This window comes from Morus notabilis, unplaced genomic scaffold (assembly GCF_000414095.1).
Source record: "Morus notabilis unplaced genomic scaffold, ASM41409v2 Scaffold360, whole genome shotgun sequence".
Taxonomy (NCBI): Eukaryota; Viridiplantae; Streptophyta; class Magnoliopsida; order Rosales; family Moraceae; genus Morus; species Morus notabilis.
The window spans coordinates 234,961-262,487 of NW_010367232.1; the positions used below are offsets into that span (position 1 = coordinate 234,961).

Consider the following 27,527-nt stretch of genomic DNA (forward strand, 5'->3'; position numbering starts at 1 on the left):
CAAAATTTTGAGATGCAGTCGCCGATTTCTTCTATAAACTAGAAGTAGATATGTTAAAAATGAATAGAATCACTGCACTATTTAAATTTGTAAACAAGTTTCGGCAGCATCTCCCCTATAATTTCAAGTAACCGAATAAATACATAACAGAATAACGTGTAAATAGAACTTAGATGTGCATTCTTTTTTCAAGCCATAAAGCATCAATAGACATATATAGTATTAATATGATCGGAAAATCATACTGAAGAAAAGTAGAGACTGCTAATTGAACTTCGTAGATATGCATATATGTATATACAATGTATTGGAAAAAATAAAAATAAAAAATGGTTTCGCAAGTTCTTGAGTGGCTTTCAACCTTTACAAATCTAACCATGTGATTCGAACCATTTTCGATTTACGTGAATTTTTTGTGAGAGAAAATACTGTAGCGAACCATGAATCATGATTCGAATCAGAGAACGAATCCCTCTACCAAACAGAGCCTTAAGTCGGATTAGAAAGAAAGTGATGTTTACTATAGACATGTGCTTGTCATTTCAAAGTTTCAAATTAAATGTTAATTTATAGTGATTTATGTTATGGACCTTAATGATAATGTTGTCTAATTTCGCGGCTTTAGCCAGCTTTTTGTTTTTAATTTTTCAAAGTTGCCTTCAGCTAAATTTTTAATAGAACTTGTGGGGCGGGCGTAAGTGATTGATTTATGTTTGTACTCAGAAAAAGAGTAATACTTTTTGTAATTGGAAAAGAGTGGTGAATTTTTTAGCGTATAAGGAAACTAATACCTTATTCTAATAAAACATATGAACTAATATAATACGTTATACATATTTTCCAAAAATAAAAAAATCTACTTTATACATAAAATTTAGTTGTGATCAGTTTTACAGAATTAAACTAAGATCTAGGTGATAGATTTGTTTTTGTTTAGAAAAAAGTTAATTAACATTTTAATATTTTGAGGTGTAAAAGTAATTATAGTTGAAGCTTCTAACAAAGGAATTAACCTCTGGCCTCTGATACAAATAAATAAAGATATAGAACAGCAGCAGCATAATCAAAATGGAAACGACGACATAGAGTAGTTTTTGTACATATAAAACAAGTAGATGTTAACAGATTTTAAACTTTGAAGAAATATGGTACTAGTTTTTTATTGATGAGAACGTAAAATATATATACTTGTATAAGGAATTTGAATTTGAATTCAATACTTATTTAATTAATATCTAAATAATTGGGATAAACTAACTTAAACAGTAATAAGATAAATACACTAATTTAATATCTTAATTTGAATCTAATACTAATCTAATCTAAAAACTAGGCATAAGGTAAATTAAATAATTATACGATAAAGTACAAACTATTTAAATTAAATAATTTAATCATCCTTATTTGATGTTAGTTGAAAGAGAATTCTCCGTTAGAACTCTATGATGGGCAAGGTCATATAGGATTATGGAATAACAAGTACTTAAATTGTCTTTCTATAATCACACATGATTTTCTTACCAAAAAAGAAAGAAATAAATAAAACACACACTTGATTTTATAAGGAAAAGATTAAAATGAGAACAAAGAATAAATGATAAAGGCCTGCATCAATACTAGTACTTGTATTGAGATTTGAATATAATATGAGTGAAGTTTTTATGTAAAGTTCATTTACTTATTTAATGTTTATCAGATTCTAAAACATTATAAATAAATGTTGTCTTAAAATAAATCTTCATTTTCTTATCGTTGTTTCTATTCATATCCATATTTTTTTCCCGAAATTTCATTAAAATTTAGAGTATTGATAGTTTCAATGATATCAAAATTTTGTTGGCTCATAATAAATAAAAAATGAAAGATTGAATAACTTTGTAACTTCTCATGCCATAATTCGAGTAATCAAAGGCAGTTTGAAATTATTACATGAATCAAATTGATGGATCATTCACATATATGCATAAAAAAAAGAAAAAAAAAAATAAACAAATAAACTACTAGCTTCTAACTCAATCGTTGAGAAAAACTACGCACTAACTTTCATATACTCCTCTAAAATAGATGCACATTCTTTTTCTTTGTTCTTTAACCGATGAATTATATTAAGCAAGGTTTTTGATGGCTTTTCGCGTAACATTGCTATCGTATTCGAGCCACATACGCCGTATATTTGTTCAATGCATCTTCGATTTATAGGAGATAGGTATTTATCGATAGATTCTTGAATATCCAACTCATCATATTTTGATATTTAGAGCTTAGCCAACAACTCCTTTGCCTTCTCAGCAGTTAATTTCATACGTTCGTAAAAAAACCTCCATTTCATATCTATCATTCTCTAAACGATTTAGTACTTTTTCTGAGTCACTTTGTTCAATATGTTTAGAGGTAAATTTGGCAGTTATCATAACGCACTGCACGTTCAACACATCCCTACAAATCTCGGCCATCAATTTGTCCTCTTCCTTCTCACTTGATTGATCCTCATCAGATTCGGCCTCACTTGTTTGATCCTTCAATCCTTTGCTGTCACGATCCGATTTGGCCTCACGTGTTTGATCCTTCTCGGGTAAAAGTCAATAACTTGGGGTGCAAGTTGCATAGCTCGAGACCTCAGCCGACGACTTAATAGGCGTTGATTGTTTCAAAAAAAGTCTTTTGAAATCTTTACACAAATTAGGGTGAGTAGCAAAAATTTTCTCGATATCATCACAAATCTGTCTTTGATCTACATGTCCCTTCTAAAAGGATTTCAAAGACTGTAGAAACTTTTTGCACATATTTTCATTGCCGTTTGGAGAACAAAGCTTGATTTTATTAAGAAAACCCCTCACGTTCTAGAGATTTTCTATCTGTATCTTCTTTTATAGTAATATTACTCTTAACCAAGTGTCTAAAAAAATTAAAGGCAAAAACAAAAAGATGTCATTAAAAAATTCTAAACCAAGTGAATTTATATTAGTCAATTATTACAAGTTTGAAGTGTGTTGGGATACTAATTCCTCAATATTATTACGACTCTCGTACTAAGTCGAGATACCAGGATCATGATGTTATCTAAATGCTTTTTTGATTAGCAAAAATAAAATAAAATAATTTAAAAAGAAAATTACAGAATTTTATATGCCTTTCTCTCAGAATCCCATGCCGACTCGGCTCAGTTTAATTCAACTCAACTCGTCTGGTCTTCGCTCACCCATGGCTGCTGAGTGTCCCTCCTCTCCTCCCTCGCCCTCCCCTTCCTCTCCGATGACAATCGACGGCTCCGACCGCGACGCTGCCCTCGCGAAGTCCGCCTGGCTCAGCCGCCGCGAGGTCCTCGAACGCCGTTGTCGCCTAGCCAAGCAGCTCGCTCGCGTCTACCGGCACCACTACTGGGTTCTCATGGAGGATCTCAAGGCCAAGCACAGAGACTACTACTGGACCTTCGGCAAGAGCCCCTTCAAAGACGACGAGACCGCCGCCGCCGCCGCGGCCATTGCCGAGAACGGAAAGCTAGGGTTAGGGTTAGGGAATTCCGGTGGAGGAGACGATATCAAGAGGTGCCAAGTGACCGGGTGCAAGACGAAAGCAATGGCGTTGACGAAGTTCTGTCACGCTCATATTCTCAACGATCCTCAGCAGAAGCTCTACAGGGGTTGCCAATACGTCATCAAGAGGTACTTTTGTTCTTCCTTTTTTATTATTGTTGTTTTTTCCTTTTAATAATCGATTATTTTCTGTTGGTTGCTTGATATTCTTTTGATGTGATGGCTGTTTGGTTGCTGAGAAAGTAGTATTGATTTTGGTTTCTATTTTGTTGGAGGTAATAGGAAGATATATCTTGTTGTTTTCGTTCTTTGAACTGTGAGTTGTGATTTTAGTCGTGAATTGTTGAACAAAATTGCTTGTATAGAGAGTTTTCTTTTCTTTTCTTTTCTTTGGTTTTATTAATGCAAGTTAACAGAGGTTATGAAGTTAGAAAGTTGTGGGTAGTGTTGGGGTAAGACTTGAAATTATATTAAAAAGAAATTAGTTTGATTCCTGTTATATTTGAGAGAAAACGAGATTGGATTACTTTTCGAAGAGATTAGGCTTGAGGGGTTATGTTTACTACGCAATTAGATTAGGTGATCCGTGTTGTGCTAGATATATGGACGGATTTGATATTAGCATAAGACCTTAAGAAGTTCTAATTTCTACTTAATCGTATGTGGATTGGAGTCCCTGATAATGCATGTAGTAGTACTTCCACACAACAGATAGAATGTATACAATGAGCAGAATTTCTGGTTTTATATTTGTGATCAGTGAGTTCTTATGTTAATTCTTAGAAGCTTGCACGAGCATGCAGGTTCCTAAGGGCTAAGGGTAATAAAACGTATCCAATTTTGAGGCTTGTAGCTTTGGAGAAAAAAAGAAATGAGCACTGTATTACCGCATGACTATTGATTCTAAGTTCCTGAAAGGTAATCAATTTCCCACAAAGATCGTAAAGCATAAGAATTAGGATTCTCTTCAAAGTTAGGAAATTCAACTTAGCTGAAGCAGGTGGACAAAGCTCTAACTTATTTGGGCCTTTCCTAAATAAGGTTTCCAAAATCTACTTGGTTGTTTTTAAAATCAGCCTGGGCCCTTTAACTTGAGATATGGAAGAATGTCCCCCTAGTGGAGGAGCATAAACATTCATGTCCTCTCAGATAATATAAGAATTTTGCACCCATCTTCTCACTTTCTCCCTTTATGTATTCAGTAGGTCAAAATAAGAGAGACACAAAACCAAGGTTTTAAATTGCGCAGTCCGGTATTGAGGTATTTTCCCTTTGTGAAGCGAGGCGTAAGTCTCAAATTCAAATTGAATTAATTTAAAAAAAATGAAAAATCAAATAATTTAAAAACGAAGGTTATAAATCATAACTTAACATATGTTAGCTAGTGATGGTTAGTAACTAACAAAAAAAAAGTCATAAACCATAACTTTTGGTATATTAATTTTGTAATACATATTTAGATACATAGGATTTCCAAAAGTAAAAAAGTTGCCACTGGACATTGAGTGGCTTCATGTGTGATCATTAGTAACGTTATGTCCACTTCAAACTTCTCTCAAGTTTTCTTCTTGTTTTGTGAGAAAATTACGACATTAACCGTTTTTTTTTTTCCAATCATATTGTTAAGGCCATTAGACAAAATTTGATACCACTATTTTTTTCCCTTTTTTCTTCACTTTTTGCGTTCTTACTCTCTCTCTCCCTCCCTCCCCCCTCCCTCTCCCTGTCTCTTTCAAATTGATACCACTCTATTTTTTTCCTTTTTTTCTCACTTTGTGCATTCTTATTCTCTCTCTCCCTCCCTCCCTCCCTCTCCCCTTCTCCCTCCCTCCCTCTCCTTCCATAAACGGATTGTGTTGCTCTCTCCCATCAAGCCGCGACGATGACTTCGCCCAGCGACAGTGACAGCGAGATTCCACACTGACATTGCAGCATTTGCGATCAGAGTTCAGTGATCAAAGATTTATCGTGATCGGAGGTCCTCGATTCTTCAGCTGCCTGTGACGGTTTTGGATGCTATGGGCCCAGATCAACTCGCCATTGACCTTTGAAGCATTTGGTGCTGACGGTGCAAACCACCACCCATCGAAAAGCGAAATCCGACAATGGCTTAAAGGGATTTTGGCAATACTGTGGTGCTCTGGCGAGATTCGTCTTGTCACTCTGAGTATGAAATAACTTCTGAAATGAAGGAGATATCACGATCTGAAGTTTTGAGTGTTTTGGAACTTCGGTTGAGAAGTGTGACCTCCTTCAGCGAAACTGGCAGTTGCAAGGCACGGTTCCAGATTTAGCTTGTAAATAGTTTTTCAATGAGCCACAAGGTGTCGAAAATGAAAGTTGAAAGCTCGTTAGAGGTTGTTGGCCATGCATAGAGAAGAGAAGAGAAATGAGGGATAGAGAGAATTCGAAAGAAAAAATGTACATTCTATAGCAAACAAAAGATAATCTATAGGATATGCAAATATAGCCCATAGGATATGAAAAATAACTCGCAGGATATTAGTGGTATAAGATAAGTTTATAAACAGTGGCAGAGTAAAATAGTGTTACCTTTTTTATGGCATATTTGAAAATGTTCCTTTCTTTTGTGGTCGATAATGAGTTCAGGATTGGCACTATTTGTTTATTTCAGCCAAAAATTACATAGTATTAGAAACAAGAGAAAATTGTTGAACCTACCCTTAGAGTGCATGAGTATGGATTTCCCTTACTCTTGATTAATACCCTTTTGACTAATATAATTATTTGACTAAAAATGATATTAACTAAGAGTAAGGGGCGAAAATTTAGACTCATGCTCTTTAAGGGATATTTGTCTCCTTTTTCCTAGAAACAATTAGGCCATCGCCTACAAAATTACGCCCTTCAAGGCCGCCTAGAGGCGTACACCTTTTCTTACTTTGTGAAGCTTAAGCCTTAATTCCTTTTTCGAGTTGTGCACTTTTGAACACTGCACAAAACTAAAGAGGCGGGAGCCACATTTCCTAAACACCTCATTGAGAAATGAAAACACATCTTTGACCTTCATAGCGATGATATTAATAATACACACAAACACACACACACACACACACATTGCTTTCATTCGAGGCTTACACATCTCATCTTGGCTCGATTCCGAAAATAGCATTTTTAAACGTTGATTATATCCTAGATGCTTGCAGTCATAATGGCAGACTGGAAGTGGGCATTTCAATAATTCAGTGCTGTTCAGAAAAATCTTTCCATGTGTCAGTAGATTGGTCTTTAATATGTCTGGTGATTTAGCATCTCCTCAGATTTGTTGTACCTAATCAAGGTCACTTCATCTAGTACTTAGGTATATCTTTACTGTTTTCCTGGAATAATGGAAATACTATAAACGTTGAATATTGTAGATATTATGCATATCTTAATGTTTATAGTATAACTTCACATTTCTCTTTCCCATCCCTTTTTTTCTCATGTTTTCCTTGCCGTAAAAATGGGTTGAATCTGTTTGATCTTCTTCTTAACTTGTAATTGTCGACCCCAATGCCTCTGTTTGAATATTTGACCACATAACACGGGAGAGACTCGTCTTCTTCTTTGTTAACTTGTAATTGGCGACCCCAATGCTTCTGTTTGAATATTTGACCACATAACACGGGAGATACACATAATAAGATAAGTGGATAGTCCTTTTATGTAAGTTTCAATTTTATTTAACAAGAAACACAGATTTTGCAGAATGGATCTACACCACATCTTAGTAATCTTAGTAGGCATCAAGTAATATGGTCAAAATAAAGAAATCATGCATAACAAGTTGTCATGCCCAGACAACAACAACAACAACAACAACAACAACAACAACAACAACAAGAAGTCTTAATCCCATCTTAATTGGGGTCGGTTATATGGATTTCACTTTTCCACACAACTATGTTCGAAATTAAACTTTCTTGAAGGCCTAGATTTAAAATGTCTTTCCTAACGACTTCGGTCTACGTAATTCTTGGTCTACCCCTCCCTCTCCTAGTATTTGGTATAAGAATGTCCTCCCAAGCACGAACTGGTGCTTCTAGCAGTCTACGTTGAACATGCCCGTACCACCTCAAGCGGTCTGCGCGCACCTTATCTTCTATTGGTGCTACACCTACTTTACTACGAATAACTTCATTCCTTATGCGATCCATTCTCGTATGGCCACTCATCCATCTTAACATACGCATTTCTGCCACACTCATCTTAGATATATGTTGTCTCGTAATGGCCCAACATTCACTTCCATATAACATAGCTAGGCGGATTACAATCCTATAGAACTTTCTTTTCAATTTAATAGGCATTTTGCCATCACATAAAACTCCGGTATCATTCTTCCACTTAACCCACCTGCCTTAATCCTATGTTGAATAATCTCTTCTATATCTCCTTCGTACTACACTATAGACCCAAGGTACCTAAATTTTCTAGAAGCCCCAATCTCCACACCATCTAAAGAAATTCCATCACTCTGATTACTTGAGTTACTAAACCTACAATGCATCTATTCAGTTTTCGTCCTACTTACCTTAAATCCCTTCATCTCGAGAGTCTGTCTCCACAGTTCTAACTTACGGTTAACTCCTTCCCTATGTTCACAACTAAAACCATATCATCCGCAAAAAACATACACCAAGGAACTCTATCTTGGATTTCTCAGAGCAGATCCTTGATGAAGGCCGATCCGAATGGGGAACTCTGTCGTGTAGCCTCTAGCAATTCTCACACTCGTGACCACCCCATCGTACATGTCCTTAATTACCTTAATATACTGGTAAGTCTCTAGCAACTATTTCACAAGAATCCATAAAACTTCCATCGCTACCCTATCATATTTTACTTAGAAAACGTTAATTTACAAGACTACTACTAATTACATTATATACAAAGTAGAAACAATAGGAGAGAATAAACAGCTTAACTAATCTCCTAAAAAATAGGCTACCTTTATGCTAACAACTAGCCTAACACGCTAGGTCTCCTAAAACTTCTAACCACCTTTCTAACACTCTCCCTCAAGCTGGAGAGTACAAGTTGAACATTCCCAGTTTGTCTATCAATTTTTCAAAGACAGGTTTATAAACACCCTTTGTTAGAATATCTGCAGTTTGTTCTGAAGTAGGCACATAAGTCATACAGATTGTTCCATCTTCAATCTTCTCTTTAATGAAATGCCTATCCACCTCTACATGCTTGGTTCGGTCATGATGAACGGGATTGTGCGAGATGTTAATAGTTGCTTTGCTATCACAGAAAATTCTCAAAGGTGTCTTTAGGTCAACCTTTAATTCTTCTAGAAGTAACTTGAGCCAGATTCCTTCACATACTCCATGAGCAACAGATCTCAGTTCTGCTTCTGCGCTGCTTCTTGCTACAACTGCCTGTTTCTTGCTTCTCCATGTTACTAGATTGCCCCATAGGAACGTGCAATAACCGGATGTTGATCTTCGATCACTAATTGATCCTGCCCAGTCCACATCTGTGAATACTTCTATTGAACGATCTTCGGTCTTCTTAAAGAACAAGCCTCTGCCAGGTGTTCCTTTCAAATACCTAAGAATTTGAAACATAGCTTCCATGTGGTCTTCATTAGGTGAATGCATGAACTGACTTACTCGGCTAACAACAAAAGCAATATCCGGTCTAGTGTGTGACAGGTAGCTTAGCCTTCCAACTAAGCGTTGATACCTCCCCTTGTCTACCGGACTTCTGTCGGAATTTAAATCTAGTTTTACATTCGGATCCACTGGGGTATCTATCGGTTTGCAGCCCATCATCCCAGTCTCCTTTAAAAGATCTAAAATATATTTTCTCTGAGATACAGAAATACCGGTCTTACTCCTGGCAATCTCCATTCCTAGGAAATATCTTAAGTTCCCTAAATCCTTCATCTCAAATTCCAGAGCTAGCTGTCTCTTTAGCTGCGCAACCTCACCTTCATCGTTTCCAGTTACAATAATGTCATCCACATAGACAATAAGAAGAGTTGTTTTTTCATTCTTATGTCTATAGAACAACGTATGATCTCCATGCGCCTGTTGATACCCTTCTTTTCGAATAGCCTTGGTGAAACGGTCGAACCATGCCCTGGGTGACTGTTTTAAACCATACAAGGATTTCTTTAGCCGACAAACTTTTCCATCTTTCTTGCCTTCATCAAACCCTGGTGGCAATTCCATGTAAACTTCTTCTATAAGATCGCCATTTAGAAAGGCATTTTTAACGTCTAACTGTTGCAAAGGCCAATTAAGATTAACTGCTAGAGATAGAAGAACTCGGATTGTATTAATTTTTGCCACCGGTGTGAAAGTCTCTTGATAGTCAATCCCAAATGTTTGTGTATAGCCTTTAGCCACAAGTCTGGCCTTGTAACGTTCCACAGAGCCATCAGCTTTATACTTTACTGTAAAAACCCATCTACATCCAACCGGAACCTTTTCCTTCGGTTTCTACACCACTTCCCACGTTTGGTTCTTCTCCAACGCCCTCATCTCTTCCATGATGACTTGTTTTCATTTGTCTTGTTGCCAGGCTTCCTCTATGGTCTTTGGAACCTTTTGGTCTGCCAAGTTGGCAACAAGTGTCTGAAGAGAAGTAGACAGATGACCATACTGAACAAAATTCGACACAGGGTGTGCCGTGCAAGACCTAGTTCCTTTTCTCAAAGCAACAGGAACATCCAGGTTAGCCAAACTTATGTCAGTACTTGTATTTGAATCTGATAAGTGTGGTTCACTAGGTGAGATTTCCTGATTATATTTTTGAGAATTATATTCCTGAGATGTTTCCTGCTCTGGACGATTTTTGTATCGCGTTCGAGAATAACGCAATAATGGCACACTTTGTTCTCCCCCTGTCGAATTTGCGTTTTGAAGATTAGAGTCATCCAAAATTTTTGAGATCAAAACAGTTTGTGGAACTGGCGGATTTGGTGCAGTAATTTCGGGTAGAGAAGGATCTGGAATAGGAGTTGTAGTGGGAATAGATTCTAACTGAGAATTTGGTGGAGAAATAATTGGGGAATGTGAAACATCAGGAAGCGGATTCAAAGTGATAGCTGGAGAAGATTCTGGAGGAGAGATTTGAGAGTGAGAATTTGAAATATCAGCAGCTGATTTTGAGAGAATATTCATAGGAAAATTCGAATTGAAGAATTCAAATTGGAAGAAATATCATGAGTAATATGAGGAGTTAAATGTGGAGAAATATCTGCTGGAGATTTTCGAGTTTGGGAATTTAAATTTGAAGGAGAGATTTGAGGGATTTGATCCGCAGATAATGGAGGCAAACTTGCTGGAGATTTGGAATTAGAAACGGGCAGAATATTTGAAAGAGATTCGTGTGGAGAAACTGCAGGAGAAAAATCCCATAAATATTCCCAATTCAAAGGTGAGGACATAGGCTTTGGAAACTAAAAAAAAAACATCAGGTGAGGTGGACTTAAAAAACGGCTGGTTTTCAAAAAATGTCACGTCTCTGGAAATAAGGTTTTTTCTGGTGAATAACAACGGTAGCCCTTTTGAGTGGACGAGTACCGTAAGAAAATACATTTAGAGGCTCTAGGGTCCAATTTGCTACGATTAGGGACGTTATTGTGAAGAAAGGCCGTACATCCAAAGGTTTTCAAATCCAACTCAGAAAAATAACGATATTCAGGATAGGACTTAGACAACAATTCTAATGGAGTTTGAAAATTTAGAACTTTGCTTTGCAAACGATTAATCAGGAAACACGCCGTAAGAATTGCATCCCCCCAAAATTTCTTTGGAACATTTGATTGGAACATTAAAGAACAAGCGACCTCTAAAAGATGTCGATTTTTACGTTCGGAAACACCATTTTGTTTGGGTGTATTAACACAAGTACTTTGGTGTAAAAGACCATTTTGGTAAGAAATTCGCCAAGAACAGAATTAAAGTATTCCGTTCCATTATCAGTACGTGGAATTTTAATGTTGGTATTAAATTGCGTTTTGATCATGGAATGGAAATTTTGAAAAATTTGTTCAGTCTCGGCCTTATCTTTGAGCAAATACACCCAACAAACTCGTGTATGATCGTCAATAAACGTAATAAACCATCTTTTATTGGTCAAACACGGAATACGAGAAGGTCCCCAAATATCACTATGAATTAGCACAAACGGGTGTGATGGTTTGTAAGGCAAGGATGAAAGAAAAGAGCGTGTATGTTTCGCTAATTGACAGATCACACATTGAAATTCATCTTTATTTTGAAATAAATGAGGAAACAAATGTTTCAAATACAAAAAACTTGGATGACCTAATCTAGAGTGCAGCAGCATTATTTTTTGTTCTCTTGACATAGAGGAGAAATTTGTGTCGGCATGAACATGACAACTCACAGAACACTTATTCTCAAAGAAATATAATCCTGAATCTTCCTTAGCACTCCCAATCATTATCTCCGAAGACGGGTCCTGAAAAACACAAGTAGATGGCGTAAATTTGACCACTTCAGATCACTTGTAAGTTTGCTTATGGAAAGCAAATTGCAAGTTAAATTTGGAACATGGAGAACCGATTGAAGAGTAACGGTAGGACTTATTTTGACCGAACCAATTCCAGCAACATAAGAATAAGAACCATCAGCAATCTTAACTCTATGCTGATTATTATTTGGAAAATAAGTAGAGAAAAAATGTCGACAACTAGTCATGTGATCTGAAGCAACAGAGTCAATAAGCCATGGCTCACTTGTGGTAGGTAGACCGCTATTTGTAGAAGTAGAAGAGATACCTTTTTGTGCCATCATGGATTACTTGAAACAAGATTTTCAGATAACAGCTTCATCAGACTCTTTTGGTTCTGCCTCTGTCGAAGCTAGAAACCCTTTTCCATCTTTTCCACATGGGTTTCTTGGTACCCAATTAGCAGGTTTTCCATGGAGTCTCCAGCAGGTGTCCTTTGTGTGATACGGACGTTGACAGTGCTCACACCATGTCTGTGTTTTTTTTCGAGTATCTGCTCCTCTAACCGCAAGGGCTGATGTCGCCATGTTTGTTAATGATGGTCCACTAAGCATCACCCTTTTTCGACTTTCTTCACGGCTCACCTTGGAGAAGACTTCATCAATATTGGGTAAAGGGTGTTTAGCAAAGATTCGGCTTCGAACATCATCGAGTTCACGATTCAATCCGGCAAGGAAATCAAAGATTCGGTCCTCTGTCAACATTTTATTATAGAGGACACCATCACGTGAATCCTTCCATTCACAGAGACGAAACAAGTCAAGTTCCTGCCAGATTTTCTTCAAGGCAGTGAAGTATTGTGTCATGTTCATCTCCCCCTGGCGCAAATTGCGAGCCTTGTTGCGAAGTTCAAAGATTTGTGAGGCATCTTCAAAATCATAGTAGGCCATAGTCACAGCATCCCAGATTTCTTTTGCAGAGGAATAAAACAAATACAAATCACTAATTGAATCCTCCATAGAGTGAATTAACTAGGCCATAACCATTGAGTTTTGAATTTCCCAAGATGAATAACTGGGATCATCAACACTAGGTTTCGTAATCGTTCCATCCAGGTAACCAAACTTCCCTTTGCCACGGATTACTAGCTGGACTGAGCTAGACCATTGAAGGAAATTTTTGCCTGTTAATTTGTGTGGTGATTTGAAGAGATAAGTAATCAGAGTTATTTGCAGCGGGTACGATTGTAGAGGTTGATTGCGAGGTTTTACCCCCAGAACCATCACCTCTGCTCGTACCTGAATCGGCCATGGTAGCCATCGTCTTCCTCAACTCAGCAGTAGCTTTTTCAATACGGCTCTGATACCATAAAAGCTATTGAGAGGAAGAAAACAATAAAGAAACACTGCCTCTGTATTTACTTAGAAAACGTTAATTTACAAGACTACTACTAATTACATTATATACAAAGTAGAAACAATAGGAGAGAATAAACAGCTTAACTAATCTCCTAAAAAATAGGCTACCTTTATGCTAACAACTAGCCTAACACGCTAGGTCTCCTAAAACTTCTAACCACGTTTCTAACAAATACTTTCATGCTTAGTAGTAAATAATGGGTGGCGGAGGAGAGTTATAGTGATGGGGAGGTGGTGCTGAAGGGGAGGGGTGGAGGAGGAGATTTGTAGTTGTAAGGTGGGGAAGGTGAGGGTGGGGGTGGTGGAGGAGATTTATAGATGTATGGTGGAGGAGGGGGGTGATGGTGATGGAGGAGGGGGAGACTGATAGACATAGGGAGGTGGTGATGATGGGGATCGAGGTGCTGGGGATTTGTACATGTAAGGTGGTGGCGGTGATAGAGAAGGTGGTGGCGGTGACAGAGAAGGTGGTGGCGGACTCTTATAAATGCATGGAGGTGGCGGTGGGGATTTGTATACATAAGGAGGTGGTGGTGGTGGGGAGTTGTAAACATGTGGTGGTGGTGGTGTTGGCAATGGGGATGGAGGAGGTGGAGATTTATAGATATAGGGTGGTGGCGGTGAAGGAGATGGTGGTGGTGGTGATTGGTAAATATAAGGATGGGGAGGTGATGGTGATGGTGGAGGAGGTGACTTGTAGACATAAGGAGGTAGTGGTGACGGAGATGGTGGTTGAGACTTGTAAACATAAGGTGGTGGTGGTGATGGAGAAGGTGGAGGAGGGGATCTGTAAAGATAAGGAAGTGGCGGTGAAGGAGCATGTGGTGGCAGGGATTTATAAACATTAGGAGGTGGTGGTGAGGGGACTGGTGGTGGTGGTGATTTATAAAGGTATGGAGGTGGCGGTGATGGAGAATGTGGTTGTGGAGACTTCTACGCGTACGGTGGTGGTGGTGGTGGTGGTGATGGAGAAGGTGGGGGTGGAGATTTGTAAGCATAGGGAGGTGGCGGTGAAGGAGAAGGTGGGGGTGGAGATTTGTAAGCATAAGGAGGTGGTGGTGGAGATATATAGACATAAGGGGGAGACAGTGTGGGAGAAGGTGGAGGTGGGGATTTATAGAGGTAAGGAGGTGGGGGTGGTGGGTATTTGTATACATAAGCCAACGGCAGTGGTGAAGGTGATGGCGGCGGTGGAGATTTGTACACGTATGGTGGTGGTGGAGGTTTATAGACATAAGGTGGGGGCGATGAGGGAGAAGGTGGAGGCGGGTATTTGTAGAGGTAAGGAGGTGGTGGTGACGGAGAAGGTGGTGGTGGAGATTTGTAAACATAAGGTGGTGGTGGTGGTGGTGAAGGTGATGCTGGTGGTGGAGACTTGTAGACATATGGAGGTGGTGGTGGTGATGGAGGTGGAGGTGATTTATAAAGATAAGGTGGGGGAAGTGATGGTGATGGTGGAGGAGGTGACTTATAGACATAGGGAGGTGGTGGTGATGGAGTGGGAGGTGGGTGGGATTTGTAAACATAAGGTGGGGGAGGTGATGGTGACGGAGGAGGTGGTGACTTATAGTAGTATGGAGACTGAGGAGATGGAGATGGAGGGGGCGGAGACTTGTAATAGTAGTGTGGTGGGGGTGGTGAATTGTAGTAATACTTAGGCGGTGGGGTTGGCGACTTGTAGTAATACGTAGGTGGTGGTGGTGATTTGTGGTAGTAGTAGTTAGGAGTGGCAGTGTTGGGTATTTGTTAAAGTATGGAGGAAGCAGCCGTGGCAATGGTGGTGTAGGGGGAGATGGAGAATTGTAAGGCAAGTAAGGCCTATAGTCACTTGCAGCTACATTAGTGGTTATCAAGCAGAATGCCAAGACTAAGGCTAGACACGGCCAAAAGTTGGCCATCTTGGAGTAGAACTGCCAACTTTGAGAAGCCCCAAAATTTTTGGTTACTTATTAATTGCTGGAAGGTTGGAGTATTGTAGTGAAATAGAGGAGGGTGGGCAAGTTTATATAGTGATCCTCAAATGAGTGAAGCATTTATTTAGGTCTCGTTCATTTCACCGATTCGAGTTTTCAGTTTTAGGTTTCTATAGTAAAAAGCTCTAAGAAAATGTCACATCTAACTTTTTCTGCTACAGTGGAAAGTTCTCACAAAATGTCACATCTCAACTCAAATTAAAAACTCGAATCCGTGAAGTGAACAAGGCCTTAATGATTTAGGAAGTTTGCTATCTTGATCTTATACCTTTTATTAAAGCTTTCAATTTCTTGTTTGAATTTTTCATTTTAAGAATATGAGGTAATGGGAAGCCACTCATTCTCTTATTCATGTATATGTGCACGTTGAAGGATCTTACTACATTAATTACTTGTGAAAAGACTATATCAAGAGAACTACTTATAAACGAATTTTTTAGTAATTCTGAATTTGCAAAAGGGGGGGCATATGAAAATATTGAGGCAGATATAAGCTTTTATATTTAAGTAGTAACTTTGAAATGTTTGTGATAGTTTTGAATTTTGATTATAACTTGGTTTAGATTTATATGTAGTGCAAACTCGTACATGGTCAATGCCATACCTTGCGAAATAAGTGCTAATACAATATGTAGGTTCTTTATTTATCTATTTATGTTTTTTTCCCCCTTTTCTTGGTTGGTTTGGCGGGAACCTGTTAAACCTTTCAACAGGAAATATATAAGAAATAAATAGTAGTGGAAAAAGGTATATTTTCTGGTATATATTTCATAAGGCGTGTTACACGGTTTCTCTTATAGAAGAGAAAATACAAAAAAAGGAAACTAACTAGAATTGGAAACTAATCAACTAATTAGTCTTAAGAATCTGTCAATTAATCACAGCCACCTAACCTTCCTAATTTAGAGAGTTGACCTATTCTACATTTACAATAAGAATCTCATCATATTCGGTAATAGCTAGACTGAATCTTCCAACACTCCCCCTCAAGCTGAAAAGATGTCTTCCATATTCAGCTTGCCAACTAGACTGTCAAATCTTCTTTTAGGAAGTCCCTTTGTAAGTATATCTGCAGTTTGATCTGTGGTTGGGATGAAAGGCATACAAATGATTCCATTCTCAATTTTTTCTTTAATAAAGTGCTTGTCAACTTCCACGTGCTTTGTTCTGTCATGAAGCACTGGATTATGAGCAATTGAGATTGTTGCCTTGTTGTCGCAGTAAACCTTCATAGGTGAGAGGTTGATGATCTTTAGTTCTTCCAAAATTTTTCTTATCCACATCACTTCACAAATCCCATGAGCTAGCGATCTAAATTCTGCCTCTGCACTACTTCTGGCTACTACATTCTGCTTCTTGCTTCTTGTGGAAATCCGGATTCTTTGTGATCTCTAGGATCCGGATCTTCTCTGATTTACAGAGCAGTGCTAGTTGTAAAGTAATTGTAATTAGTTTCCTAAAATAGAGGATTTGGTATTCATTCACCGTTTCCTATTTTAGGTAGTTTCTAGTTTTTGTTTCTCCTTGTAATCCTATTTATTGGCTGTAATATTGAACCAGAAATAATGAGAATTTCATTCACAATTTCTCACATGGTATCAGAGCACTCTCTGAACCTCTAAAAATTTCCGATGACCAAGTACGGGATGGCTGGTGAAAAGTTAACCGAGCCCTCCACTAAAGGTTCATCGAAACCAGAGGCAGCCATGATGGATCTGATCCAAATTCCCATTACAGGACAAATTTAGTGGGAATAACTATCTCCAATGGTCACAATCTGTCAAGATGTTAATCTGCGGGCGAGGAAAGGATGAGTACCTCACAAGAGAAATCGTTCCTCCAAAGAATGGTGATCCGAAGTACAGAACATGGAAGGTGGAGAACAACTTGGTAATGTCCTGGCTAATTAATTCTATGACTAATGAAATTGGCGAGAATTTTCTTCTCTACAGCACGGCACAGGAAATCTGGGAGGCAGCAAAGGAATTCTATTCCAGCAAGGAAAACACCTCAGAGATATTTGAGACTGAGAGCAGTCTTCATGATCTTCGGCAAGGGGATCTTAATGTCACTCAATATTATGGCATTTTAACTCGCCATTGGCAACGACTGGATGTATTTGAGGAACATCATTGGGAATGTCCTAATGATGCAAAGAAATTCAGAGAGATAGTTGAAAAGAAAAGGATATTCAAGTTTCTTATGGGACTTAATAAGAATCTTGATGAGGTTTAGGGAGAATTCTGGGAATGAAACCCTTGCCCAGCATCCGTGAAGCCTTCTCCGAGGTGCGAAGAGAAAAGAGCAGGAAGAAGGTGATGATGGGGGATGTTCTGGGTAATCCATCTGCAGATCAAAGTTCAGCCCTTACTGTTAGAGGTTTTCAACCTAACAGCAGTGACAATCGGGGAAAGAAGGGAAGAGCATGGTGTGAACACTGTAGAAAACCTGGCCATACCCGAGATACCTGCTGGAAGATCCATGGCAAGCCTGCAGATTGGAAACCCTCAAGACCTGCTCCTGACAGAGAAAGCCGTGGCAATCATGCTGCAGCAGAAGAAGGAACACCTTCCATCGAATCAAGTCCTTTCAACAAAGAACAACTTGAGACCCTACAGAAAATGTTCTCACAGCAGGATACCAGTCACAACATCATCGGAACAGGCTCAGTAGCACAAAAAGGTAATCACATTAGTGCCTTTTCTGTAAAATCCGAAAATCCAAAGTCATGGATTGTAGATTCGGGAGCCGCCGATCATATGACAGGAGATATCTCAATGTTTCACAAGTACAATCCGTGTCAAGAAAATGTTACAGTGACAATAGCTGATGGATCTCACTCTAGAGTAGCCAGAACAGGTTCTATTATTATTTCAAAGGACCTTAGTCTAAATTCTGTCCTCTATGTCCCGAATCTTGATTGTAATCTCTTGTCCATCAGCAAGCTAACTCGAGAACATAACTGTGTTGCTAAGTTTTCTTCAAATTTGTGAGTTTCAGGATTTGACTTCGGGGAGGACGATTGGCAATGATAAGGTGCAGTCCGGACTATTTCTTCTTAAAGCTGAGGGATCTCCTAGAGGACAAACTCATAGTGCAGTACGTGTTGAGTCAAATAAAAGCCTTTTTTCCTCCAATAAAGACAATATTATTATGTTGTGGCACTATAGATTAGGCCACCCTAATTTCTTGTATCTTCAAAAACTATATCCAACATTTTTCAGAAATAAAAAGCCAAAAATGTTTGAGTGTGAAGTGTGCCAATTCTCTAAACATACTCGTATATCTTATCGCAATCTTCCATATAGAGCATCACAACCTTTTTTGATGATTCATAGTGATGTGTGGGGGCCATCTAGAATAAAAAATATCACGGGTACTAGGTGGTTTGTGTCATTTGTTGATGATCATACTAGAATCACATGGTTGTTTCTTATGAAGGAAAAATCTAAAGTCGGTCTAATCTTCAAAAAATTCAATACCATCATTCAAACCCAATTCCAGACAAAAATACAAGTATTAAAAACAGATAATGCAAAAGAATACTTTGAAATGAATCTGGGTAATTACCTTGATAGTTAGGGAATTGTTCACCAAAGTTCTTGTGTTGACACACCCCAACAAAATGGGATTGCCGAAAGAAAAAATAGGCACCTTCTGGAAGTTGCTCGATCTCTTATGTTTACCACACACGTTCCAAAATTTTTCTGGGGTGAAGCAGTGTTGACAGCTACTTACCTAATAAACAGAATGCCCTCTCGAGTCTTGAATTTCCAAACACCGCACCAGGCACTTCTCCATTCCTTTCCAAATACACGTCTCTTATCCAACCTTCCCATGAAAATCTTTGGTTGCTCCACTTTTGTCCATATATATGCCCAACACAGAAGTAAACTTGATCCAAAGTCACTAAAATGCATCTTTGCTGGGTACTCTTCCAATCAAAGGGGGTATAAATGCTATTCACCTGTCACAAGGAAGTTCTATAACACCATGGATGTTACATTCTTTGAGCAACAACCTTTTTACAAAATTGGTATTCAGGGGGAGAACTATACTCAAGAATACCAATCTTGGGATATTAATACCCTGGAATCATCTCCAGCCCTCAATTCCGCTCCAGCTCTCAATTCCGATATCTCAGAATCTTCAATTCTTTAATCCAGTCAACTTCAACCCGAGCTCGGGTTATCCCAACCAGTCCAAACAGAGTCACCTCAACAAAGTCAGGACCTTACTTTAGCCACTCAATTTGAATCTCATTCCCAGGCAGAATTCCAAACACCTCCTGCAACAAAAGAGTTCCATGTTTACACTAGGAGACCCAAAGCTCAAGAAGGAAGAGAAAGGCAGACACCTTATCAGAACCATGAATTCAATCCGAATCTTGAATCTAAGAATTCACCAGGTAACACTAGTTCTGAACTCACACCTGTCAATCCTCCTATTGATGATAGACCTATTGTCTGGAGAAAAGGAAAAAGGTCATGCACTGATCATCCAATTTACAATTTTGTGTCATATAAAGGATTGTCACCTAGTCACTGTGCCTTTGTTAGCAATCTTGACAAAATGCAGATTCCAAGCTCAATACATGAAGCACTCAAAGTACCAGAGTGGAAGGGAGCTGTTTTGGAAGAAATTCAGGCTCTTTGAAAAGAATGGAACTTGGGAAATATTGGAGTTACTAGCAGACAAACGCCCGGTTGGTTGTAAATGGATCTTCATAGTCAAACACAATGCTGATGGCAGTATAAACAGATTTAAGGCTCGACTTGTTGCTAAGGGGTTTACTCAATCTTACGGAATTGATTACCAGGAGACCTTTAATACAGTTTGGGTGTTACTTTCTCTTGCTTACAATCTAGACTGGCCGCTATTTCAGCTTGATGTGAAGAATGCTTTCCTCAACGGGGATTTAGAAGAAGAAGTGTACATGGAGATACCACCAGGATTTGAGAGTGGAACAACATCCAACAAAGCGTGCAAACTCAAAAAATCGCTATATGGCCTAAAGCAATCACCAAGGGCATGGTTTGACAGGTTCACTAAAGCTGTAAAAGGATTTGGGTATGATCAATGTCAGACAGATCACACTATGTTCGTCAAACATGCAGCCTCCAGGAAAAAGGCAATCCTCATTGTGTATGTGGTCGACATAATTCTGACTGGAGACAGTCTGGAAGAAATAACCAAACTGAAGAGTTTTTTAGCAAGGGAATTTGAGGTCAAGGACTTGGGGACACTTAAGTACTTTCTAGGAATGGAGGTAGCCCGTTCAAGAAAGGGAATTTCAGTTTCTCAGCGAAAGTATGTGCTGGACTTGTTGAATGAAACAGGGATGCTTGGATCCAAGCCTGCTGACACTCCTATGGATCCCAACATAAAACTGGGAAGAAAGGATGACAGCGCACCAGTTGACAAAGGAAGGTATCAAAGGTTAGTTGGGAAACTCATTTATCTCTCCCACACTAGACCGGATATTAGTTTTGCTGTTAGTATGGTGAGCCAATTTATGAATGACCCAACAGAAGAACACATGGAGGCAGTATACACGATCCTGAGATACTTGAAAATGACACCAGGTCAAGGATTATTCTTTAAAAGGTCTGAAAGGAGGGAGATTGAGATCTACACTGATGCAGATTGAGCTGGGTCTGTTACAGACAGAAGATCAACTTCCGGATATTGTACATATGTCTGGGGTAACCTAGTTACGTGGCGAAGCAAGAAGCAGCCAGTAGTGTCTCGAAGCAGTGCGGAGGCAGAGCTCAGGGCACTAGCTCATGGTATCTGTGAAGGAATGTGGTTGAAGAGGGTACTTTGTGAACTAAAGATTCCCATTACAAAACCTATGAGAGTGTTATGCGACAATCAGTCAGCTATCGGCATAGCAAAGAATCCAGTTCATCACGACAGAACAAAGCATGTCGAGATTGACAGACACTTTATCAAAGAGAAGATAGAGGCTGAAACGATATCACTCCAATACATTCCAACCACTCAACAAATAGCAGATATTCTAACTAAGGCCATACCCAGGAAGTTTTTTGATGAACTTAATTCCAAGCTAGGATTGCTCAACATCTACAACCTAGCTTGAGGGGGAGTGTGGAAATCCGGATTCTTTGTGATCTCTAGGATCCGAATCTTCTCTGATTTACAGAGTAGTGCTAGCTGTAAAGTAATTGTAATTAGTTTCCTAGAATAGAGGATTTGGTATTCATTCACCGTTTCCTATTTTAGGTAGTTTCTAGTTTTTGTTTCTCCTTGTAATCCTATTTATTGGCTGTAATATTGAACCAGAAATAATGAGAATTTCATTCACAATTTCTCACACTTCTCCAAGTAACAAGGTTTCCTCCCACGAAGGTATAGTAACCGGAGGTTGATCTTCTGTCAGTAACACTCCCAGCCCAATCGGCATCGGTATAAACTTCTACTTGTAGATGTCCGTGTTTTTGGTACAATAGTCCCTTACCAGGACTTCCTTTTAAATACCTTAAAATCCAGTACGCAGCTTCAAAGTGTTCTGGTCCTGGAGAATGCATGAATTGGCTTGTTGTACTCACTGCAAAGGCTATATCTGAACGAGTATGAGATAAATAAATCAGTCTTCTAATAAGTCTCTGATATTGTTCCTTGTTCACCACATCTTCGGCTTTGGCTGGTTCTAACTTCACGTTTGGTTCAATGGGAGTCTCGGCTGCCTTACACATGAGCATCCCTGTTTCCTTCAATAAATCAAGCACATACTTGCGTTGGCTGACCATAGTTCCCTTTTTTGATCTTGCGAATTCCATTCCGAGGAAATACTTCAAAGGACCTAGATCTTTGATGTCGAAGTCATCTGTAAGTTTCTTCTTTAGTCTTTCCAATGCAGCATTGTCATCACCTGTTAAGATAGTGTCATCTACATAAACAATTAGAATAGCTATTTTACCATCTATTGGATGTTTGTAGAACAAGGTATGATCTGCTTGACTCTGATGATATCCATGGCCTTTTACAGTTGTCCCAAAACGTTCAAACCATGCTCTGGGAGACTGTTTAAGACCATATAAGGATATTTTTAGCTTGCACACTTTATTTTTATCAAGCTTTCCTTCAAATCCAGGTGGTAGGCTCATAAATTCTTATTCCTCTAAATCTCCATTTAAGAAAGCATTTTTTATGTCTAACTGGTGTAAAGGGCCAGTTAGCATTCACGGCTAAGGATATGAGAACTCGGATTGAGTTCAATTTTGCCACTGGGGCAAATGTCTATTGGTAATCAATCCCATAGGTTTGGGTGAAGCCTTTCGCAACGAGCCTCGCCTTATATCTTTCTATGCTCCCATCAGCTCTACATTTGATAGTAAATACCCATTTACACCCTCCTGTCCTTTTAACCCTTAGGTAAGTCAACAACGTCCCAAGTCCCACTTTTCTTGAGAGCATTCATCTCTTCCAAAATTGTTAACTTCCAATTAGGATCATCTAGAGCTTCCTTAATATTTCTTGGAACAAACAAGTCAGAAATCTTAGAGGTAAATGCTCTATGTTTTTCAGAAAGTTTTTTGTAGGAGAGATATTTGGAAATGGGATGATTGGTGTAGGTTCTAGTTCCTTTTTCTGATGGCTATAGGAATATCTAGATTAGTAGGTTCAAAGAAAGGAATAGAGTTTAGAGTGGATTTATCTGGAATTTCTGAGGGTCCATCACTCGAAGTTTTTGACTGGTCTTGTGCTAGAATGATGTGGTTCTTTTGCCTTCTTCTTTGTTCCTCTCCGAGTATAAACCAACAACTCCTTATTGGACTGTGGTATTTCTCCCCCTGTATGTGATTCATCTATGTTTGGCATCTCTTGACTAGTGGATCCATCATTTTCAAGATCTTGTACATGAATTTCTTGCTCAGACAAAACTGGAGTAGAAGTAGAGGGAGACACTGTTTCTAAGATAGTTTTAGGTAAGGATTCAGTTATCCAAAAATTATCTTCACCTTGTTGTTTCTCCCCTTGAAGAGAATTTTTGTGAAAAAACGGTGTTTTTTCCAAAAAAATGACATCCATACTAACATGTGTTTTCTTTGTTGTTGGGTTAGCATTTATATCCCTTTTTATTTGGTGCATATCCAATGAAAACACATTTTTCTGCCCTAGGATCAAGTTTGGACCGAAATTGACTAGGTAGGTGTACATATGCGGTGCAACCAAAAATTTTTAATGGTAGGTCTGTATAAAGCCTTGATGTGGGGTATTTTTTTTGAAAACAATTCAAAGGAGAGGTATATTGTAAAACCCGTGTAGGCATCCTATTAATTAGGTAGGATGCTGTTAGAACTGCATCTCCCCAAAAATATTTTGGAATATTCATAGAAAACATGATTGCACGAGCAACTTCATACAAGTGTTTATTTTTTCTTTCAGCAATCCCATTTTGTTTTGGAGTGTCACGACATATGGATTGGTGATGAATACCTTTATCCTTTTAAAAAAGGCCCAGATGCTCATTAAAATATTCAGTTCCATTGTCGGTATGAAGAATACTGAGTTTTGTTTGAAACTGATTTTCAATCATGTTATAAAAGTCTTTGAAAAGTTTTTCCACATTAGATTTTTCATGCATCAAATATACCCAACATAATCGTGTGTGATCATCAATGAAAGTGACAAACCATTTTTTATCAGATAGGGTTTTAATTCTTGAAGGACCCCAAACATCACTATGAATCATATAAAAAGGTTTTGAAGCACGATAAGGTTTTGAAATATAAGTATTTCGATGACTTTTCGCTAAAACACAACTTTCACATTGAAATGATGAACAGTCCAAATTTTTGAATAAGTCAGGAAATAAATGTTTAAGATATTGAAAACTAGGATGTCCTAGCCTAAGATGCCATAGCATTATTTTATCACAGATCGACATTGAACTCAAACCACCGAAGCTAGGAGTCCTTTTATTACTGAAGAGGTGATCATCGAAGTAGTAAAGACCCTCTATCATCCTAGCATTGCCAATCGTCTTCCCCGAGCTCTGATCCTGAAATAGGCAATGAGAATCAAAGAAAGTAACATGACAATTAGAGTCCTTAGATATCTGACTAACAAATAACAGGTTACATGTAAGTTTAGGAACATGAAGAACATATTTTAGGATAATGTTTTCCGAAATTTTTATTTGGCCTTTGCATGCAATTGGGGAAACACTACCATCTGCAATTCGAATTTTTTCACTACCAGAACAAGGTGAATAGGTATGAAATAAATGAGAGAAACTGGTCATATGATCTGAGGCACGTGAATCGATAATCCATGGTACAGTGTTTTAAGGAGCAGGAAAGAGCATTAGGATTACTACCCGTTTGAGCTAAGGAAACGCTAGGAGTACCGGATGCCGAATTGGATTTTAGCAGTTTAAGAAGCTGATTCATCTGCTCGGTGGAGAGTGAGACCGATTCTGCTTCATTTGTTGAAGGAGTTCCTCTGCTTTGTTTATCATCAGAGTTGCTGTTTTTCCAATTTGCTGGTTTGCCATGAATTTTCCAGCAAGTATCCTGTGTATGATGGGGCTTATTGCAGAAATTACACCACACACGGGTTCGTCCATCAAACCGCTGTGGATAAGCGTAGTTCTTGCGGTGGGCAGCATCAGTAGCAGCTAATGCTGGGGCCTCCAAAGGACCTGTACCAGAACCAGCAAGTCCCTTTTTTCCAAGCATGACATTATGACGTGTTTCTTCGCGTCTTACTTCAGAAAACACTTCACCAATAGGTGGTAGGGGCCTTCTTCCAATTATCCTTCCCCTAACTTCATCAAGATCAGCATTAAGACCAGCAAGAAATTTAAAAATTCGGTTATCCTCTACTACCTTTTTATAGTGGTTACAGTCCTCTGTGGAGCTCCACTCATAGTCGTTGAAGAGGTCCAAGTCTTGCCAGATCCTTTTCAGGGAGTTGTAGTACTTCGTGCCGCTGTCTTCCCCTTGTCGAATCTCTCCTAGCTTTAGGGTCAACTCATAAATCTGAGATTGATTCCCTAGAACGATACTTTGTTTTGGATCAGAAAAACAGAGTAAAACAGGGGCTGTATATTCTGTTATGATACCAAGTGGAAAAAGGTATATTTTCTGGTATATATTTCATAAGGTGTGTTACACGGTTTCTCTTATAGAAGAGAAAATACAAGAAAAGGAAACTAACTAGAATAGGAAACTAATCAACTAATTAGTCTTAAGAATCTATCAATTAATCACAACCACCTAACCTTCCTAATTTAGAGAGTTGACCTATTCTACATTTACAACAAGAATCTCATCATATTCGGTAACAGCTAGACTGAATCTTCCAACAATAGTTGACCGTGATAATTTGTGGCCAATAACATCGTGCTTTTTTGTCTGTTCAAGACAATGTCAAATTGCAATACAAAGAGTCAAAGATGATAAACAAGCAGGCACTTATGATGTCGATATATCAATTTGGAAACATTAGTGGATAAAAATGTTACTGGTGAGAATTGCATGTTTTATTTGTCGTCGCCTGATTGCTAGCATTTATTATCATTATTTTATCTGTTCGCAGATATTTTACAATTTCATGCCGAGTAACGATTAAAACAGAAGTTTAAACCAGCTGAAACAGATAAAGAAGCTCTTTACTCACCAGATTGAATGACTAGAAAGGTGCCGATTGTTGAACCTTGGTGCCGATTTACTTTTGTCAATGTAATGAAATAGTTTAGACTTTCTTGAGCGTGTATGTTGTGTGAGTTTTCACCGTGTTTTGTGTTTTGCCTTTTAAGTTTCACTGTTTACTGCATGGAAATGACTATTCGGTCAAGTTTTTATTGAAAATGATCTGTGTACTTTCATTTAGTTAGTAAACATACTTTCCCGTGTTTCAGTATGCAATCAGGGCCTCTTAAATGCTGTAAACCAATATTGAGATCCACAGTCCCTCCTCTTTGCCCCACTCATTTTCAGAAGGGTGAAAAATGTCTCATAAGGGACCTAAGAAAGGCCGGTCTTAATGTCTCTTCACTAACCAACCTTGCTCCGAAATTCCATGTCATTGTTGCCGAGTACGTCTGCCAAATCCAAAGCAAAAGGAGAGCTGCTCGAAAGGCTAGCGTCTATAAGGTGGAGCCGAAGTAGGATATGAGCCAGATGTTTCTTAGGCTTTTGTGGTGGTTGTGAAATTTCTTGATACTGCTGCATAGGGAGAGAGATTTTCTATCGGACGATAAACCGACTTGCCTCGGAGAACATATATTGTGCTTAGGCAGGAATCAAGACACTTCATTTCTTCATGACTTCTTTGCTCATTTTCACGAGGGCTTCTTTGCTGTAATCTTTTTCAGCAAGAATTGATGTAGATTGATGAATAACCTATGTCTTGACGATTTTGTTGTCTGTAATTAGATCAATGTTTTTGAAATTCTAGTCGTGGATTGTATAATCACTCATTTATGATTGTGCACAAAAAGAATGTGAAGCTTTCACCAGATGGCTGGAGAGACATGTGACTTACTGACTTCCAATGAGAACCTGGTAATTTTCCTTGGCCTATACCATGGGTTCCTCAATTTAGCAGGTGACTGAAGCAATTTAAGTAGTTGAATAATATCTGCATAGAAGATTGGCCTTTGATCTAATTGGTGATTTGGGAACACTTGATACTGGTTTGTACCCAATTAAGGCTGTTTCACTTGGCCGTCAAGCATGTTTTTTGAGTAATACGGATCTTAAAAACGTTGATAAAAAAGAAAAAAAAAGTGTTACCCAATTTTTTATTTATTTTTATTTTTTTTGATAATACAAGTGTTACCCAATTATGTTGGTCCTGTACTTGCTGAGGTTCATATTTATTTGCAGTTTCCAAATTGCAACTTACACCTATTATTTAGACAATCAGCTTCCAACTTGAATTTTGTACTTTTTTATGAATGATTGGAAGCCACTCTCTCTCTCTCAATATTTCAAACAATGGTCAAAACTTGGTCCAAGTTTTAAATATGAATATACAGCTAGATGGTTTTTAGTGTTTTATCTTGAATGGTTATCTTTTAATTATAAAGACGAGATACAAACACTAATTAGATCAGGATTTTATAACAAAACACAAGTTTTTCATCGTCAAAGTAGATGACTAATTCTTCATAGCAGTAAGAAGAACAA

General features: G+C 38.4%; 1 protein-coding gene across 1 annotated transcript; it reads left to right on the plus strand.

Annotated features, from left to right (window-relative positions):
- The first annotated feature begins 3,015 nt into the window (after positions 1–3,015).
- LOC21393298 (INO80 complex subunit D) lies at positions 3,016–26,918 on the plus strand. Its single transcript, XM_024174772.1, has 2 exons — positions 3,016–3,662; positions 26,255–26,918. The coding sequence occupies exons 1-2, from the start codon at positions 3,127–3,129 to the stop codon at positions 26,502–26,504; spliced, it is 786 nt and encodes a 261-aa protein (XP_024030540.1). The 5' UTR covers positions 3,016–3,126; the 3' UTR covers positions 26,505–26,918.
- Positions 26,919–27,527: the final 609 nt, after the last annotated feature.